At 50.9% G+C, this 19,365-nt stretch overlaps 7 protein-coding genes across 7 annotated transcripts; 5 read left to right on the top strand and 2 right to left on the bottom strand.

The window, feature by feature from the left end:
* Positions 1-1,250: 1,250 nt before the first annotated feature.
* On the top strand, positions 1,251-3,816 carry N7489_001155 (uncharacterized protein; the record flags this gene model as incomplete). Its single annotated transcript, XM_056706910.1, has 2 exons — positions 1,251-3,157; positions 3,210-3,816. The coding sequence occupies 2 exons, from the start codon at positions 1,251-1,253 to the stop codon at positions 3,814-3,816; spliced, it is 2,514 nt and encodes an 837-aa protein (XP_056571212.1).
* A 508-nt stretch (positions 3,817-4,324) lies between these two features.
* N7489_001154 (flavin-linked sulfhydryl oxidase ERV2) lies at positions 4,325-5,182 on the top strand (the record flags this gene model as incomplete). Its single annotated transcript, XM_056706909.1, has 4 exons — positions 4,325-4,548; positions 4,631-4,759; positions 4,823-5,110; positions 5,167-5,182. 4 exons carry the CDS (start codon positions 4,325-4,327, stop codon positions 5,180-5,182), a joined length of 657 nt encoding a protein of 218 aa, XP_056571211.1.
* Positions 5,183-6,577: 1,395 nt separating this feature from the next.
* On the top strand, positions 6,578-8,367 carry N7489_001153 (LYAR-type C2HC zinc finger protein; the record flags this gene model as incomplete). The annotated part of the gene is made up of 3 exons (XM_056706908.1): positions 6,578-6,598; positions 6,662-6,784; positions 6,904-8,367. The coding sequence occupies 3 exons, from the start codon at positions 6,578-6,580 to the stop codon at positions 8,365-8,367; spliced, it is 1,608 nt and encodes a 535-aa protein (XP_056571210.1).
* An 864-nt stretch (positions 8,368-9,231) lies between these two features.
* N7489_001152 (putative NF-X1 finger transcription factor) lies at positions 9,232-12,705 on the top strand (the record flags this gene model as incomplete). Its single annotated transcript, XM_056706907.1, has 1 exon — positions 9,232-12,705. One exon carries the CDS (start codon positions 9,232-9,234, stop codon positions 12,703-12,705), a length of 3,474 nt encoding a protein of 1,157 aa, XP_056571209.1.
* A 347-nt stretch (positions 12,706-13,052) lies between these two features.
* N7489_001151 (uncharacterized protein) lies at positions 13,053-13,430 on the bottom strand (the record flags this gene model as incomplete). Its single annotated transcript, XM_056706906.1, has 1 exon — positions 13,053-13,430. The coding sequence occupies one exon, from the start codon at positions 13,428-13,430 to the stop codon at positions 13,053-13,055; it is 378 nt and encodes a 125-aa protein (XP_056571208.1).
* A 971-nt stretch (positions 13,431-14,401) lies between these two features.
* N7489_001150 (ATP11 family protein) lies at positions 14,402-15,481 on the top strand (the record flags this gene model as incomplete). Its single annotated transcript, XM_056706905.1, has 3 exons — positions 14,402-14,577; positions 14,631-14,751; positions 14,798-15,481. 3 exons carry the CDS (start codon positions 14,402-14,404, stop codon positions 15,479-15,481), a joined length of 981 nt encoding a protein of 326 aa, XP_056571207.1.
* Positions 15,482-17,943: 2,462 nt separating this feature from the next.
* On the bottom strand, positions 17,944-19,033 carry N7489_001149 (alpha/beta hydrolase; the record flags this gene model as incomplete). Its single annotated transcript, XM_056706904.1, has 4 exons — positions 17,944-18,100; positions 18,151-18,275; positions 18,327-18,843; positions 18,897-19,033. The coding sequence occupies 4 exons, from the start codon at positions 19,031-19,033 to the stop codon at positions 17,944-17,946; spliced, it is 936 nt and encodes a 311-aa protein (XP_056571206.1).
* Positions 19,034-19,365: the final 332 nt, after the last annotated feature.

Here is a 19,365-nt window from a genome sequence, read left to right as displayed (position 1 = left end):
GTCATATGACTACATTGAAATTCCTCCTCGTTGTGCGGCTTGGTAGGTTTCAGCGCTTTATATGTGATACGATTGACCCCAACCTCTGTATAGAGCAATGACTGAACTGGTATACCAAATGGAGCTCCGTGGTAAAACCTTCGCATAGCAAGTTGAAGATGAACGAAATAGAACTTGTAATAGGCGTGGCTTGGGTAATGGATAATGTAGAGAGGCTTTTTGAGCCGATGTACACTTCCATCTAGAGACTCCACACAAGCTGGAAGTTTGAATTTGGGACCTGGTAGAGCAACTTTTCGCCAAAGATGCAGTCGTAGGCAGGCATGACAGACATGGTACTGTGGTAAATCACGAGAAAAACGTGTCAAGAAATCGATCCGCGGCCCATCCTCAGGGCCCCCAGTGCGGCTCTTGGGTAGATCGCGGCATGCAGATCCCAAGGAAGACAACAATCGGCGGTTGCATAGGGCGAGACAAGCAACGTCAACGGGCGACAAGTCCTCAGCTACCATGAGCAATAGCTCGAGGGGAAGATCCGGCAGGGTTATTGGCTTGCTTATTCATGGCGAAGAGTGACCCTCGAAAAAAAGAGCAATCTTGGTGGTGCCTCATTCCTCTAAATTCAAATGGGATATGTTGTGGACTAGTGAACTCTGAGATGCAGCCGATTCCCGGGTAGATAGCAGAAGTGAGACAATTGGATGAAATGAGGAAGACGAAGTGCAGGTTCTGCCTTCAGGTTTGACAACCTCCCTATTCCTTCAGGGTTAAGTCGACAAAATAGTCATAAAAAGTCGTCGGAAGCCAAATGAGTCTTAAGCCAAATGAGTCTTAAGCCAGATATTGCGACGAAGTGATGACAATGCCAAGTGGACGCTAACTACATTTAAGGTTTTATAGGGAGTGGATCACATGATCCACCTCAAACTAGTATGTTGTAGTATTATCCGAGGACTTTTGCTTTACTCTCGTCCCTTGACCACTAATTTAGTTTAATGAACCCTCAATAAGAGGTTTTATATACAGAGAGGGTACGGACAAGTACAATGCAAGTCCAGTAAATGCCTTAGAATGGTCTGTAAAGGCATTGTTGCCTTTCCACATGGCGAGCGGAACTTCAAGACGCACTTCAACAGGGTGCATTGACTTGAGGATACACTAACCCCGCACCTAAAGGTCTCTCTAACATTTAACACTAACACTAATTAGGCCGTCATTCCACGAGCAATGCGACGTTACAACATGGCGATATGAAAAACACCACCTTGCAGAAGGCACTCGCTCCTTCTCCCCCCGCCCCTTGCGCCTATCGCGCTCCTCACACCCCAGATTTACAAACTCAACGCGCCATTTCGCGTGATTTGACCCTCAAATTCCGGAACGCCATGGCAATCATACAGAAAAACACGCTGTACAGCCTCCTACTTCTCCAATGCGCGCTGAGCACAGTAGCAACCCAGAATGACCTCCGCTACGTCAATCCCCTGATCGGGTCAACCAATGGCGGCAATGTCTTTGCAGGCGCGAGCCTCCCCTATGGCATGGCAAAACCTGTCGCCGACGTCGACGGCCAGAATACTGGAGGTTTCTCGACTGATGGGAGCAATGTCACCGGCTTCTCGCACATGCATGACAGTGGCACAGGCGGGAACCCGTCTATGGGAAATTTTCCTCTGTTCCCACAGTACTGCAAAGACAATATCGTGGATAATTGCAAGTCCCCCAAGGCTGCTCGCGCGGTCCACTACAAGAATGACTCTGTGATTGCCCAGCCTGGCTACTTTGCCTTGACCCTTGAGAATGGCATTAAAGCTGAGATGACTGCGGCGCGGCGAACAGCATTGTACCGGTTCACTTTCCCAAAGGGATATACGGCGGAGGGATATGATCTCAACCCGTTGATCTCGGTGGATCTGACTGATCTGTGGGATAGTAGACAGAATGCTTCCATTAGCCTCGACGCAGACAGAGGTAGGATCAAAGGCAATGGTACCTTTTTGCCGAGCTTTGGGGCTGGCTCGTACAAGTCATATTTCTGTGCTGATTTCGGCGATGCTGATGTCGATGACAGCGGAATCTGGGTCAATGACCGAGCTGGATCAGTGCAGGAGTTGTTTGTCACCCGCGGCTTCAACAACTTCTACATTCAAGCCGGTGGCTATATGATCTTTGATCGACCATACAATGGAATTGTGACCGTGAGGGTGGGCGTCAGCTTTGTCAGCTCAGATCAAGCTTGCAAAAATGCCGAGGCAGAAGTACCTGAGCCAGAAGATGCATTTGCTGATCTGCGCAAAAGTGCAGAGGCTGCATGGAAGGAGAAACTCAGTCCCATCAAGGTCACGCCGGGTGGTGCCAGTAAAGACATGATCAGCGGTTTCTGGAGTGGTATCTACCGAACCATGTTATCACCTCAGGATCTGACTGGGGAAAATCCACTGTGGAAAAGTGACGAGCCCTACTTTGACTCTTTCTACTGCCTATGGGATGCTTTCCGGGCACAGCATCCGTTCCTCACAATCATCGACCCGAAGGCACAGTCAAAGATGGTCCGTAGCTTGCTGGACACATTCAAGCACGAAGGATGGCTGCCCGATTGCCGCATGAGTCTCTGCAAAGGCTGGACGCAGGGAGGTTCCAATGCCGATATTGTTCTCGCAGATGCCTACGTAAAGAACCTCACTGGTATCGACTGGGAACTTGCCTATAAAGCTATGGTCAACGATGCAGAGAACGAGCCTCTCGAATGGTCATATGAAGGGCGAGGAGGTCTGCAGAGCTGGAAACACCTCAACTATATTCCATATCTGGACTTCGACTATATTGGCTTCGGAACCAATTCACGGAGTATCTCGCGGACACTGGAATACGCATACAATGACTACGCCCTGTCAGTTGTAGCAAAGGGCCTTGGCAAAAAGGATTACGCCACTTATTTGTCTCGGTCTGGAAACTGGCAGAACTTGTACAAAGAAGACCAGAAGTCGCTGCTGGGGAACGGGACAGACACTGGCTTTACTGGGTTCTTTCAGCCAAAGTACATCAACGGAACCTGGAGCTATCAGGATCCTATTGCCTGCAGCGCTTTGACATCGTGGTGCTCTCTCACCTCGAACCCTTCAGAGACATTCGAGTCTAGCATCTGGGAGTACCTATTGTGCGTATATCATTTCTGAACCCAACAACTCTCAAATACTAATACTATATAGCTTCGTTCCTCATGACATGGCAAAGTTGATCAAGATGGTTGGCGGTTCGGACTCCTTCGTGTCTCGGTTGGACTATTTCCACACCTCTGGCTTAGCAGATATGGGTAATGAGCCGGTATTCTTGACTGTCTACGATTATCACTATGCCGGACGCCCTGGTCTGTCCGCCAGCCGAGCCCACGCTTACATCCCGTCTTCTTTCAACGCCACGCATAGTGGTCTACCTGGCAACGATGACTCGGGAGCCATGGGATCATTCCTGGCTTGGAGCTTAATGGGCCTGTTCCCAAATCCGGGGCAGAATGTGTACTTGATTATTCCTCCGTTCTTTAAGGCCGTCGCAATCACTCACCCTGAAACCAAGAAAACTGCTACCATTCGGAATGTCAACTTCGACAAAACATATAAGAAGATCTATATCCAGAGTGCCAAGCTCAATGGAAAGCCTTATACCAAGAGCTGGATTGGACATGAGTTCTTTACTCGAGGTATGACGCTGGAGCTGACACTTGGGGACAAAGAGAGCGACTGGGGTACACGCAAGGAGGACCTACCTCCGAGTTTGAGCGACTCGGTTGCTGCATCTGGACATCACGACGGGATGTAGATAAGCTTGATTTTGAACACAATATTTACTAGTCGGGACCTCAATCCCAATAACTAAGAAAGCTTTGTGGCGGTCTGTCAAATCTTCCATGTATCCAATGTGGGTCTAAATGGGCTGGATCTATGATTCGGAGAGCCATTGGATGATCAGCAAAAATCAATGCTAATGTGGCAGGGATAGAGTCTCCAAATCACGTTGTCTCAAGCTGGTCAATCGTATGATAGGACTCTTCTACTCTTCTAGGGCAACTACCTACCTAGGTAGTATATCCACGGCCCCGCACTGCCCGGGCGCGGCAAATCATGACTAAGCTGTACGGAGCCTGGCCCTTGGAAGTACCAGACTCCCCTTCGTAAAAAGCTCCCTTCAGCAATCATTTCTCAAATCCTCAGCTGAATTATTCTATCTCGTATTCCAGCGGGAATATTCCCTGCTCACAAGTCCCAGGTGCTCCCGCGAACGGACGCTTGGCGACATCGCTTTTCCCCAACCATCACCACCCCCGAACATGGCGAACCGACAAATCACACGGCGCATTATCACCAGCGCAGCGATCGCACTATGCCTCATATTCTTCCTCTTCATTCGACCACAGGGGCCACCGAGCCCCGCTGTCCGCGCCCCAGGCCACATCGACCACTCGGCAGCGGCATCCGCGCCGGGGATAACCATCGAAGATAGCACACTAAAAGGCGACGTGGTGATGCCGAAGCTAGGCAACGAGACGGTCAAGTAAGGCACCTCCAGAGTGACCCATTGAAAATACACAAGTGGTGGGACAAATTGCTGATTACGGAATTGGTGGCTTTTCCAGAGCTGAATTAGGTCGTGCAACTTGGAAGTACTTCCACACTGTTATGGCGCGGTTCCCCGAGAAACCCACGGAAGACCAAAAGGAGGCGCTGCGTTCTTATATCTACCTGTTTGCTCGATTATATCCTTGGTATTGAGATTCCTTCCTTACGTACTCTATGCCAGATGGGGGACTAACGGTTGATGACATCAGTGGAGAATGCGCTGAGCACTTCATGCAGCATTTGAGCAAATATCCCCCTCAAGTTTCGTCGCGCAATGCTGCCTCCGGATGGGCTTGCTTCGTTCACAACGAGGTGAATGCCATGCTTGGTAAGCCTGAGTTTGACTGCGCCAATCTTGGGGAATTCTATGATTGCGGCTGTGGCGGGGACGAGGAGGGGAGTGAGGGCAAGGAGGGGTCGGCTGCTTCTCGGTCTGATGCTGGGAAGGGGAGCTTGGAGCACCATGATGGCCCTGCTGTGGAGATCTCGAAGGAAGAGTTAGTGACTTCCTCGGCATCTATTTTGACTGTTTAGTTGCTAACACACGCTTTAGGACAACCCGTGGTTGATGGGGTGAACCTTCGACTATCCTTTCGACCCCATGGGGCTCATCCTGTTTGGTTTATACTCAGCGCATTAATGCTTGCTATACACCTTTTTGCTCACACGTATGGAGCTGGTCTCCCTTGTACAATAATAAATCATCAGTTGACTATGTCAATATCAATCAATATACCCTTGTTGTGTTCTGCATGTGGCTTTGGGGATAAGAGAGGTTTCCGCCTGAAGTATTATACCAATGTAGCGATACAGTAGATACTATTTAACACATCTTGATTTCCAGCTCTCTTCCCCAGGCATATCTTTGGGGGTTTGCTCAATCCGTAACATCTCCACATGTCGGAGGACAGAGATACTTCGGGGGTGTGCTCTAGTCCTATAGAAATGTGAATGGTAACGAGGTGCAAGTTTGCCAATACTATGTAACTGGTATACAATTCTCGCATCGTCTCGATTGCCGATCTGTACAAAGTACATGACCCAACTCCTATGTGCAAAGATCATCCTGCCTGGTGATCAAGTGTGGAAGATGGCGCGCATGACCAAAGAAACCTAGCCACCTGGGCAGTATATCCCTGCACAGCTAAGAAGACTAAAGGCGCATTCCGTCGTACCAAGCTTATATTAACAGAAAGCACTGATTAAACTTTCTCTTGTTCTTCAATATGACCAACAGCGATGATGTCGTCAGTTGCACCCTCGTGATACCAACCTTCCAGATCAACTAGTTTCATGTGGCATGGCGGAACCCTCAAAGAGCGGTATATCACTGATCGCAGTATAGATGAAGGGATAGTTGGGGAATAGTGTTTGAGTTTGGGCCAAAAATAGCAGTAGAGGCGTCAATATGGTATGTTTCGAGGGGACTGTCGGCCAGTCTGAATGCCCAGATCCTTCCCGCGCCTACCCCTTCAACTGGGAAGCGACAAATGAGAGCATGTGGTCTCCTGACAGACCTACCATCCATGTCCGCGTGGGATCTGCGCTTTTTCAGTTTACCCTGAAACATGTACCGAGTTGGGTAGATAATAAATCAGGGGTTTCTCGCTTTCTTTTCTTTTTATACGACAAATGTTCCCAAAATACTAGGTAAGATTGGAAGCCTTGGAAGAATACGTGGAGTACACTTTGGTCCCTCCCGACGCGCCCAGCCCATCCATATTACCCAGAATAGCCTAGTGCGGCTCCCCATCGAGACTAGTGTGAATCTGCGCGCCAAACTTCGACGCGAAAAAGGAAAAAAAGAAAAAAAAAAAAAGCAAAGGGAGGAAAAAGCCGAGATATTGAAATTCGTATCAAGCTGAGTTCCCCGCTTAGGCGCTTTCTACACTCTCCCAAGGGATACACCCCTCCCGAAAACCCTCTTCTTTGCGCACCTGATAAGGTGATCTTGACTGTCAACAATGGTCTCCTTCTCTTGCGAGGTAAGTCCTATCTGGTGTCTGTATGCCTTGCGCTTGAGCCGCTGCTAACAATCACTATGGTAGGCATGTGGTGATGTTCTCACCAAGAAAAAGCTCGATCCTCATCGTGGCCAATGTCGCGGCGCCTCCTTCACCTGTATCGATTGTATGGTGCACTTCTACGGAACAGAATATCGAGCTCATACGGTATGTCGGATTCGCGTCGCATTTTCGCGTAATGGTCATCAATGGTCATGCGGCGACTTTACTAGAATCCTAATTAAATCAACAAGGGAGACATCCGCTAACGACACCGGCCACTACAGTCATGCATGAGCGAGGCGCAAAAGTATCAGGGTGCTCTGTATAAAGAGAAGCCTCAGAAAGGAAAGAAAGGACAAAACAACAAGCAGAATGCGAATCAAACTCCCAATGGTCGCCACCAGCAACCCCATGTTGAGGACGGTTCGGACGGCGAGGCCCTGAAGAACGCTCCTCCTCCCCCTGCTCCCACGCCCCCACCTGCCGGTGAGGTGAGGGCCCCTCCTGCCCCAGCCAACAATGACAAGCCTGTCAATGTATTCGACTACCTCGTCGCCGAGGAGACCCCGAACACATCCAAGGTCTCTGTTGCCGAGCCCAAGCCAGAGATGACGATGGACCCCAATGCCAGATCAATCTTCGAGCCCAGCAAGACCCTCACTCGTATCGACACCAACCCCAACACGGATGATGAGGGTAAAAATTACGATATCGCATACGAGGAGAATGGCTATTCGTACGGCGCCGGCGACATCCCGCACTCCTCCTCGCCTCGGAATGCGTCCACAACAGAGTTCGTCACGCCCGCACCTAAGAAGAAGAAGGACCGCCGTCGCGAGGAGAAGGCCCCGGGCACCGTCAGCGAGAAGAAGCGCAAGCGCGGCCAAGCAGAGGTGCTTAGAACCCCGGGCGAAGCAGTCGACACCCCAATGATGGATGCCCCCTCCAGCATCATCAACAACGCCGGCACACCCATGCTGAACCACTCCGGCCTGACCGGCGGCCTGAACCGGATGATGCGCTCCGCGTCCCCCGACGGCGACGACAGCCCGGAGACCAGCCGCCGCGCCTACCAAGACACCTCGTCCCCGATCAAGCGCAGCCGCCGCAACGGCAAAGAAGCCAACGGCAACGGCGACCAAGGCCTCGGCATCTCAATGAAGAACCGCGCCGGCCGCCTCGTCTCCTCTATGTTCGGCGGCTCAGCTGTCTCCAGCACGGAGCCCGGTTCCAAGGCCCTGGTCCACGCCCGCCGCGGCAGCTCCTCCAGCGGCGACGGCCAGCTCGAAGTCCGCAAGAACAAGAAGTCGCACCGTTCGCGCGCAGACGACTACGACGACTCCCGCAAGTCCAAGCGCAAGAGCTCAAACCCCACCGACGGCGACAGACCTTCCCGTCGTCTTAAGCAAATTGATGAGCGCCGCGGCTCCGTCGAGTCCTCGCACGGCCACCAGGTTACTGTCTACAAGCAGTCGCGGCCACCGGCGCGCACGGGCGAGGATCTGCAGCGCGAGCTGGCTTATCACTTCCTCTCGCTGGTCTCTAAGGATAGCGAGCGTGGCTGCTCCATTAACAAGGCGCTTAAGCGCTTCCACCGTGATCTCTCTGATGAGTATGATGCTGATCGCGGCCGTGATAATGGGCGTAGCCGGGCAGACCGGGAGCGCAGGGTTGATGATGAGAAGGATCTTTTCCGCGCGTTGAGGCTGAGACGGAATGATCGTGGTGAGATTGTTGTGTTCATTTAGAGCCTGGACTCGGTGTGTATGATCTCAACCAGAGGATGGATGGTTCTTTGTTACGAGGTGAACGGGCTGGTTTTCTTGCATAGCGCCATGTTTCTTTTGATGCGCCGGCTTTGATATTGCATTTTTTTTTTTGTCTATGTTTAATTTGGGATCGGGACTAAATTGCAGTTATGATGAGCTTCGACTGTCTTCCCTGATGTCCCTTTGTAGCAGGCATGGAATCGAAGGAATTACCTCGTTCCATCGAAGATCGAGCATATTCCCTAAGTCCGATTATGTGTTAACATGCTGCAGATGGTGTTCTGCATATAAGCCTCCTGCACTGAGTCTTTCTTCAATGTCTTGGCACATAGTGGAGTCAGACACTATGAACCTATCGCATGATAACCAAATCCAATGAATTGCATCGCTTCATTCTATTTCTTCCTGATACGAAGCATGACTCGAATTCATTGATTGCCGACCCCCATTACCCCTGCCCAGGCACAATGAGTCATGTTATGTAATTCCTCCATGGCTGACTCACAGCTGCCCAGTGGAGCTGCTTGCCACTACGTCACCGCCTTATTCGCCGCCCGATTCTGCCATAAAGAGCTTTTATCGCCTTCTAGATAATTCGTTGCGCCACTATTTTCTCTTTTCATTCTATAAGCGGGCTTTTGCCTTTGATTTTATTCCTCGAGCTTTACTTACTGTCTAGCTTCCGCTCATTTCGCTTCATCCTGCCTTTTCAGCCTACATTAGAGCAACACGCTCAGTCGACCAACAATTACTCTATTCAAGACAAGCGCAAGTGAGAATATTCACCGGAAGCACATGAGTACACCAGGAATCTCCAGTCAGATCTCCACAGCATCTTCAGCCATGGCAACACCACAGCCAGAGGCTTCATTACCAGCCGGGCCACGACCCCCACGTTCTTCCAGGCCACATAGACGCAGAGGGCGGGGTTCTGCGAAGCGTGAAGGTCAGCAACAAGCACCTGCGAATGAGCCCCAAAACCAAGCTGCGCCGCAAGCACAGCCTACACAATCTCAACCACAGCCGAATACAACGTCACAGCCCAGTCAACAGGATGCAATGTCCAGCTCGCGGAGAGGGGGAAACAGAGAAGGAAGAGGCCGGAGACAAAGGAACAATGGACCTCGTCATAATGGAGGACCTGAAACCCAGGATACTCGACCAGAGCCGCGAACCCGTGGGATGCGAGCGCGTGGTTTCGAAGCTCAGTTAACAAGACCAGACCAGGCCGAAAGTGGCGCTCCATTGGATGGTGCGGGGCATTTACATGACCACGCACTAAGAGCCGATGTGCCGGAGTTTGTACCGGGCAAGCCGCCTTCCCAAAAAGGGCAACCGTCCGAGTCAATTCCATCTTCGAAAGGAAAAGGGAAAGCCAGACAGCCTAACGCACGGCCGCCGCAACCTAAAGTCACGACGAAATCCACAGCCGATGACTTGGCTACCCGCATCCACGAAGACATCTCGCATAACCTATACGAATGCCCTATTTGCTGCAGCGAGCTGGGTCGCAGGTCTCGGGTTTGGTCTTGTGAGCTATGCTGGACTGTTTTCCATCTGAGCTGTGTCAAGAAATGGTCCACGAATGAGGGTGCAGCTGCACAGAGAGCTTCCGCTCAAGAGAACGGACAAGAAGACCTAACTCCTCGCGCTTGGCGTTGTCCGGGCTGTAACCTTTCTCAACAAAACTTCCCCACGAGCTACTCTTGTTGGTGCGAGAAAGAGGTCGATCCTAGACCTCTTCCCGGTTTGCCTCCGCATTCGTGTGGTCAGACTTGTTCGCGGCCTCGCAAGGGTTGCCCCCATCCTTGTGATGCAACTTGTCATGCTGGTCCGTGTGCGCCTTGTACTGCTATGGGTCCGACGCAAGATTGTTTCTGTGGCCTTAACTCGTCGCAGAAGCGTTGCCAGGTTACCGATTATGAGAATGGATGGAGCTGTGGCGAAATTTGTGGTGAATTGCTGCCATGCGGGGAACATACCTGTCCGCTTCCCTGTCATGAGGGATTGTGTGGTGGCTGTGAGGTTAGCATTGACGCCCGTTGCTATTGTGGAAAACTGCAGACGGAGATGCTGTGTAAGTCAAAGGATGAGGAGGAGGACAGTCGAATCGTCCGCGATGACGGCTCGGAAGATGAGTGGACCGGCTGCTTTAACTGTGGAGAGACTTGTAACCGTCCATTTGACTGTGGCAAGCATTCATGCCAGAAGAACTGCCACCCGCAAGATCCTCATCCTGCACACTGTCCTCGGTCACCAGATGTCATTGTCAACTGCGCCTGTGGCAAAACGCCGTTATCTGAGATCCCAGGATATACACCTCGTACCTCCTGCGAAGACCCTATTTTGAACTGCCAAAAGCCTTGTGGGAAGACACTGCCATGTGGTCATCCTTGCGAAAAGCTGTGTCATGTTGGATCATGTGGCGCTTGCTTGCGCAATGTGCACATCAAGTGCAACTGTGGTCGTACTGATAATCTGACAATCTGTCATCAAGGCCAGAATGAGCCTCCCCAGTGCCCACGCATGTGCAAGGCGACTCTACACTGTGGTCGACACACATGCACTGAAAGGTGTTGTCCAGGAGAGCAAAGGGCCAATGAGCGACAGGCTGCACGTCGTAAACTCAGGCCTCATCTCCGCCCTGCTGATGAGGACATCGAGGCAGAGCATATCTGCACTCGCGTATGTGGCCGGATGCTGAAATGCGGAAGGCACACATGCCCGGAGCTTTGCCACAAGGGTGCTTGCAATACTTGCAGGGAGGCAGTGTTTGAAGAGATTTCGTGTAATTGCGGAAGATCTGTTCTATACCCTCCGCAGCCGTGTGGTGCAAAGCCACCAGCTTGTAACTTCCCTTGTGAGCGTCCAAAGCGATGCGGCCACCCTCAAGCCTCGCATACTTGCCACACAGACGAGGAGAACTGTCCCAAATGTCCATTCTTGACCGAAAAGGCGTGTCTGTGCGGAAAGCGGGTGCTGAAAAACGTGCCCTGCTGGCTGACCGATGCGCGCTGCGGTCAAGTATGTGGACAGCTGCTCAAGTGTGGCTCCCATTTCTGCCGGAAGGACTGCCATCGCCCGGAGGATTGCGAAGACGCAACCAAACCTTGCAGCCAGCCCTGTGGAAAGAACAAGACGATGTGTGGCCATCCTTGTACAGAACAATGCCACGCGCCGTACGCTTGTCCCGAGAAAACACCATGTTCGTCCAAGGTCGCAGTGACATGTGGCTGTGGACGACTTCGACAAGAAAGACGGTGCAACGCCGCCAAGGCTGTGACCTCCAAGGGCCAGGTGCAGTCGCCCCAACGCCAGCCAGAGCTGACCCCATTGACATGCGACGACGAATGCACACGTCTGGAGCGGAACCGCTCTCTGGCAGGTGCTCTTGGCATCGACATCAACCAGACAACAACGCTTCAAACCATCACAGCCGAGAACCTCCCCTACTCGGAAGAGACTCTGAACCAATACGTCCAGCTCGCAAGCTCGGTACCTCTATCAACCCTCCAAACCTACGAAGCCAACCTCCACTCCCTGGCAGCGGCAGAGAAACCAACCCGCTCATTCCGCTTCCAGCCGGCGAAATCCACCCTTCGTGCATTTGCGCACTCCCTTGCCGCAGACTGGGGCTTCGTGACAGAAAGTCATGACCCAGAACCCCACCGCCACGTCTTCGTCTTAAAGCCGGTTGCTTGGACGCCACCCGTCTTCGGCATGGGGAGCGGCTCGACCATCGGCATCGGCGGCATGAGCGTACGCGAGTGCGTCAAGCTCCGCGAGCGCGAGCGCAGCAAAGAACAAGAAGCGCGTCGTGTCGCCGCTCTCGAGGCTAAGGCAACCCGTGAAGCCGCTAAGGCACAGGCTAGTGCTGGAGACGGTGGATGGGCCCAGGTTGCTTCGAAGAGTAGGGGTGGTAGTGCGGCTGGTTCAAGGACTGGAACTCCCGTTCAGAACCCGTGGGTGAGCAAGTCTATCTATGCTGCTCTTGATGGTGATGGCGCGAAGAAGGAGCGCTTGGTTCTGAGATCTGGTGTTGGGGTGGGAAAGTCTTTGCGTGCGAAGACCCCTGCGCCTGAGGTTGTTGATGATTGGGAAGAGGCTGAGGAGAAAGAGGAGAAAGAGGAAGCGAAGGGGGAGGGGGAGAAAGAGGATGCCGGAGAACAGGACAAGGACCAGGAAATGGTTGTCCGTGAGGACCCTGAGGGAAAGTCTGCACCTGCTCCTGAGATCGAATCTCCTGCGGAAGATCGCCCCACTCAGGCTGAGGCAACTCAGGCTGAAGCATCTGTTACAGATGATGTGCCTATCTGAAGTTTTGGACAGGATTTGATGATTGATGACATGAGAAACAAAATTAAAAATGTTTCAAAAGCGTTGGACATGTCTCATTCTTTGCGAAGTCACTTGCATTAATCTTGGAGTTTGGAGATTGCTCATACACGATACGATATCGCATGTCGAAACCATCGCACGCATCATGCATCATGTTTTGGCATACCCTGTAAGCAAAACTGAAGGGAAAATGAACTAGCTAGAAAAAAACCAACCAACTCCCAAAAAAACCAAATTATCAATACGTAGGTCCCAAACAACCAAAGATGTAGTAGCCATTAATCTCCCAGATCCCAACTACACACTCGAAACTCAAATCCCAATCCCTACTTCTTCACCGGCACGACCTTAACAAACTGCAGGCATCCATCCTTCGTCGCCCGATACGGTCCATGCTCCATCCCAGGTTCCCGGTAGGCGTAGGCACCCATACCCCACGACTTTCCGAGCGAAATATCTTCCAGTCCACCGCGCAGGGTGCAGACCTCCTCGATGTAGGTATGTGTTATTGGCTTTGTCTGCGCAGAGGTAGTATTTGGCTCCCACCACTGCAGCACAGCTTTGTGCTCTCCGTCGCCGTTTAGCAGGAATTCCCATACCCCCGGCGCGATGGAATACCACGGCAGTGCGGATGGGGAGTTCTGGGGTGTACCCACTGGTGGATGGGGCGGTGGGGTGGAGAACTCTTTTTCATGGATTGGCATTTTTGTTACGCTTTTCTGTTCCCTTTCCCTGGGATGGGGGAGATGGGGATGTGGGGAGATAGGGAATATTGGGAGATGAGGGGGTTGTTCTTGAGGAGCTGGATTTATGAGGACGGTGCCTTTAAGGTTATAGTTCAGGGCGCCATCCCACATGGGTAACCATGGTTGGGCATTGAAATGATGACTAATGGACATATGTGGGTCAATCGCGATATACGGATGTATAAAGATGCAACATATCCATAAGACAAGACTATTTGCAACCCGATGAGCTGATATTTGGGTTGTCAACTAAATTGAATTAACTCGCTTCTGCAAGAGTCATACATGGATGTACCCTCATATGCTGTTGACGGTTTTTTTGTTTTTTGGGCTCAATTCTGAGTCAAGCCAGGTGTGCTTAAAAACAAAGATTGAAAAGACAGCAAGTAGCCTTGTTACTAATATTCCCAGACCAAAGGATCAATGTTCAGCTTTAACGTCAACGGATGTAACAGATTGATCATATATGTAGTAGAAAGGTAGGACTGTCTTATTCCAAATTTTCTTATTATATAGCACTTTTGCCTTTGGTCTTAATGTGGCAGGCACCTACTCTGAAGTCCACATGTTAATTAAGACAAATAAAAAAAGAATCCCCACGACGCTGCATTGAACATACAGCGTACGGTCATTCCGATACGGCCCAATATGGCAATTCTGCTCACCCCGCCCAAAGCTCGCAGAAAGCATAGCGACTAACGGCTGGTCTACCCAGTGAAGGATTCACGTGAGGCCTATCCTTTAGTGAAATATAAGGACCCACATAACCTAATTAGGGAATATTTGTGCCTGAATATTTTCAATTTCTGCCTTGATTTTATGGCATCAGTTAAATTGCTTATGTCAGTAATTATGTCATCCGATAGCCGGCCGGCATTTCTCTTATCTGGAGATCGGGCGATTCATTCTATTTACTCCTCAGACCCAAAATGCCATCATTCCGACTGCAGGGATTCCAATCGCTGATCCGTGGCAATTCCAACCTGCTGCGTCATCAGCAACGCCGGTGGGCGCAGGTCCACGATGTCCGCTTCCTCGCCTCGCACCACGATCCCAACTATGTCTTAGACAAGTATCGGGCCAAACTGGACAAGAAGGCCAAGGAGTGAGCGAACCTTCCTGAACACTTGCTACTTCAGTACTGACGTGTTTATTTAGAGAGGGACACGAGTCAGTTGAGTCTTTGAAGGAAGCCTACTCCGAAAAGATCCAAGACCTCCGCCGCAAAGCAGCCACCGCAGCTACCCCAGAGCCTGGAACACCCGCATCCACCACCGCCGTCCCAGGCACACCCCCAGCATTCAAAGCACCTCCTCCCCCCACAGGAATCGCGCACCGCTAAAGCCGCACGCGCCGTCTCCAGCGAGTCCAGCCCCGTCAAGCCCCTCAGCTCCTACCTGGATGTCGAGAAGATCCGCGAGCTCCCACACAAGGAGATCGAAGCGCTCTGGCGCCTCCGCTTTGCGGAGAACCCGCACGCCATTACCGCGGCGATCCCGTTGGATACATACAAGCGTATTATGCAGGCCGCACGCGAGAACCCGCAGTTCATCCTGCCTCTCCCGCGCCCGCAGACCGCCGAAGAGGCACAGCAAGCGCCCGAGGGAGCTGGCACTGTTGCCGACATTCACTTCCTCCAATGGGCTTTCCACCCGCCTGCTGAGGGGTCGACTCTGTCGCCTTCCAATAACCACACCTCTACTGTGATCTTCACCAATCTGGGTGTGTATAAAATGCACGGCGCGTATGCCCAGCCTCACACTACTATTACTCACCACCTCGATTTGGCGGATGACAAGGGTCTGGTCCTTATGCATGGCCAGATTATTCCCGATGGCGGTGTTTCGGCCATGGAGGCGACTTGGCTTGTTAGCTGTGTGCAGCGCTTCTATGACTTTGAGGGCCAGGCTGCTGGTAGGAAGAGTGAGCTTGTTCGCATGTTCACTCGGGGTGATGTTGAGAACTTCAAGGTTGAGGAGCTGGTGGACGAGGCTGAGAGACTTCAGTAGTTTGCTTCTGTTGGACTATACCTTGTGACTTGTATTATATGTATCTCCCTATTCCCTTTTATATTGTGGTTTTATATAGATCTTTGGGACTTGGACTCTCGTGGTTTCAATAATAGACATGGGTGCATCCAAAGAATTGGGGGTTGATCATAACGGATGTAAAACAATGAAAAGAACAAATTGATTCCTAATTTGTGTCTACCAATATATACACGAGTGAGGCGAACGCGCTTGCGGGCTTTATTTACGAATTAGTCAGTACTTATGGATCCGTTCAAACAAAGTGAATCAGTAGATATAGCCAGTGATATATATCATGCTGCAGCACGTCGAAACTTATTCTACTCCAACTTGCCTCAGATCCTAAAAATGTACTCACTGGCAACTATCTCTCTTCTAATACATTCAACCATCAGCCCTAAAACCCAGAATGACATCTGCTTAGTATCATGGCTTTCCCAATCCCCAGATAATCGAAAGTCACCGCAAGTTTCATATCCTGACAATCGACTATGCACCTCCAACAACCCAACATCCGCAGTTCTCCAAAGATCCTTGATTGTCTGATACCTTTGCCGGTACAAATTTCATCCAAGACTCTTCATAAAGAAAGCGCCTCCCTTCTCCGCACTATTATTGCGCCCGAAAACCATAGAACTAGCCCTAGGAGCAAGAAGCTTCCCAATCCGAGCAACAACACCGCTACTTCTCCAAGCCAAACAGATGCAAAAATTTCCCCAAGTAAACCATATCGACGGCTCCACGTCTATCAGCCAGGAAGTCTCCATCGAAAATTCTCCTAGTGACAAGTCGCGCCCCAACTGAATGCTCGTCTCGGAACAATTCAGACCTCAGTTGAATGAAATCACCCTCGGTATCCGCGCAGATCAGGTTCGTGGCTGAAGATATTCCCGCATCGAATGCTACCTTTGTAGGTATGGTCCGAAACAGCAGCCTAGATCTAGTAGCGTCCATCCCTCGCGTATGCAGTCTAGTACCTGCGTGTAGATTTTGGATAGGCGTATGCTGCAGTCCAAGAAGCGCGGGATAGTCAGATACAGGGGTATGCATGGCTGTGAGAACTTGAACATAGCCTTGTCTTTGAAAGCATGGCGATTCATTCAGGGATTTTCCGAGTCTTACTTACATCTTGCACGCTTTATCGCGGATCTTGTATATGTGGTCTTTGACTTGGTCTTCGGATTTCAGGCCTGTATATGGTATGAATAGTTCCACGGTTGGTGCAGGGACCTGTTCTGAGGTTGGTCGATACCATTCAACTGTATTGCATGCCGTGGTCATGATGCTCGGTTGGTCATTTGAATTATTTCTAGTGTCCATCTTGTACTAGGGCATAGTAAGCATTCCCCTGCAACCCTCTTATAGCTGATCTCAACAAAAGAGTATCCCGGCTCAACTCCCCTGGTTGGCAAAGTTCTTCTGCTACTCATAACACCATCCCCTCTTCTGACAATTCACCCACTGAAGCAACGCGGACGAGCAATTGGTAGTCCTGCACGGCGAGAGACTTCCACATCAAGAATTTTATCAAGAAGAAGCCTGCTCAGAGGCGTCAGAAGGTGAGTGTCTACTTTTATATGTACGCACCGAAGCCGAGAACAAGTTTCTTCCCACCGTGTAATGCAAAGGAAAGCACAGGGCCATGAGAATGCGTTGGAATGGCCGGTGCCGTTGTGCTGACTCGCTGTGCCTGCAGTTACCCCGGGGGGATGATGGACTTCTTGTTTGGTTGGCTCGTTCTTTAGGTCAGGTTTTCCCAGTGCCCTCTCGCCCAGGAGCCCAGTACGAACACGTCGTTGATAGGTCGGTATCCTAGGATTGCACAGCGGAAGTGTCATGAATCAAATTATAACATTCGTACCGAGTATTTGCACAGAAAAGAAATTGCCGGAGCCAATAAGCGAGGCGAAAGAAAGGTCCGCAGAAGAATAAGCAGAGAAAAGAAACACGCCCAGCGCCCGATGTTGAGCCAATATTACAAACACCGCAAGTATGATAATAGTCAGGAAGGAGTAAACAAGAATGGAAAGCAAATGGGACAAGAATAGATAGAAAGAAGAAAAGAGCCATTCTCAATCAAATGGGAGGTATGACCCTTCACCCCGAGGGCTTGGGGGTCAATGAAGTCATCAGGGCCATGTATGGGCCAAAGAGGCAGGCCGTGATCATTCCAACGGATGCAAAGTGAAATTCGTGTCTTGGTTGCGTGGCAGGGGTATCATGGTCATAATCAACAGTTCTTGTCAATTGTTTCTTGTGTTGTAGGGACCGAAACCAGACGTCTAGATTGGCTGTCGAAAAGGGGTTTGACAGCCAAGCATTGAAGCAAAGCTTGAAGTGTTTGCACTTCTTGGCGGGAGAGAAAACATGAGATGCCTTGGGTAAAGGGTTCGCTAGGGCGAATTCGAAAAACCCAAGCAAAATCCACGTCAGTTTAAGCACTATTTATTAGGTAGCACTTCTTCCGTAACGAAGGAAAGAATGTGCTCGAAGTAGCCTGGCTCAGCAACAGAGTCATTGTGACCGCCGTTCGGGAGTGTGCGCCAGATCTTGCATTCGGACTGGCAAACAGCAAATAATTGGGTCATATTCGACGGGCTAAGGGATGTTAGCCATAAAACTCCATGTTGGGGGGTAGAAAAACTTACGGAACAAGCTCGTCTTTTAATCCACTCAAGAAAAGAACTGGAGTTTTGGTGATCTTAGGCAGCATATCTTCACTAGTCCAATATTGGTGGCAGAAACGTGCCAAGTATCGCGCTGGGGGAAGACACTGTTTAGGTTAGTATTGCTCGCCCGGAAACCTTGCCGTTAATTCGAAAACATACTTTGGGATCAACTTGCGTATGCTCAGGAAAGTGTTCTCCAAGATCAGTCCTCCTATATCACCTTGCTCCTCGTTGCTGGCAACTAGATTGATAGCCACGGCACCTCCTAAACTTTGTCCGTAGACAATAATGTCGGTATCCCTCGTCTCTGGGCGCTGTCGTAGGTAATCAAGGCCGGTTTGAGCATCGATCTTAAGGCCGGCTTCATCCGGTGTACCTGTAGACATCCCGTATCCGCGGTATTCCAGCAGGAGGACATTGCACTGAAGTGTATCCTGTAGAGCTTTCGCAATCGGGACGCGGTGGCCGATGTTGCCTGCATTTCCGTGGAACATTAGGACTGTCAGATTGCGAGAGAAGCGGGTTGGTCGTTGCCGGAGAAAAAGGGCATGCAAGGACTCTCCGTCGGGTGTTGGGATCTGGAGGTCTTCAAAGTCGCTGATGCCAAATTGGCGAGGACTAGGGACATTTGTGCGCGCATCAACGGGGACATTGCGCGGATAGATTAATTCACTGGGGAAAGTGGTTAGCTTCGTAAACAAATGGCCTAGATGCCAATAGCGTACTTTTGCTTGAAGTAAAGGAGCCCACTTGCAACAACAGCCAGACCAGATGACGCAAGAACCGGCAGTCGCATGAACTGCGCAGCACTGTTGGCCATGTTGCTGATGCTCCAAGACGGAGGCGGAGGGGATTCGGACATGGCGCTGAGTTGGCTTAAGAGTGGGGACCTGATAGAGCACGGGACAAAACGAAGCCTGGGAGATTCTGGTATTGCAAATTTATCGACTAGCAGATACGGCCAATGCGACCAGAGACGAATACAGTAAGTTAATATGAACCGCCACAGAAGAAAAGGGCAATTGAGCTTCAGGGAATCTCGCGGGGGAGAAGATGATAAGTCGCAGGGGCTGGGGCCTCACCGCCCGAGCTGCCGCGTTGTGAGCTTCTGCCTGTGTTCATGATAGCATCACCTCTACTTCTTCCCTTACCTCCCTCTTCTCCTTGCCGTTTTATTTGATCTATTGAAGTCAT

This window comes from Penicillium chrysogenum (assembly GCF_028827035.1).
Source record: "Penicillium chrysogenum strain IBT 35668 chromosome Unknown utg000001l_segment0_segment0, whole genome shotgun sequence".
Taxonomy (NCBI): Eukaryota; Fungi; Ascomycota; class Eurotiomycetes; order Eurotiales; family Aspergillaceae; genus Penicillium; species Penicillium chrysogenum.
The sequence above is the reverse complement of the archived record's forward strand: the minus strand, read 5'-3'. Positions and strand labels throughout refer to the sequence as shown.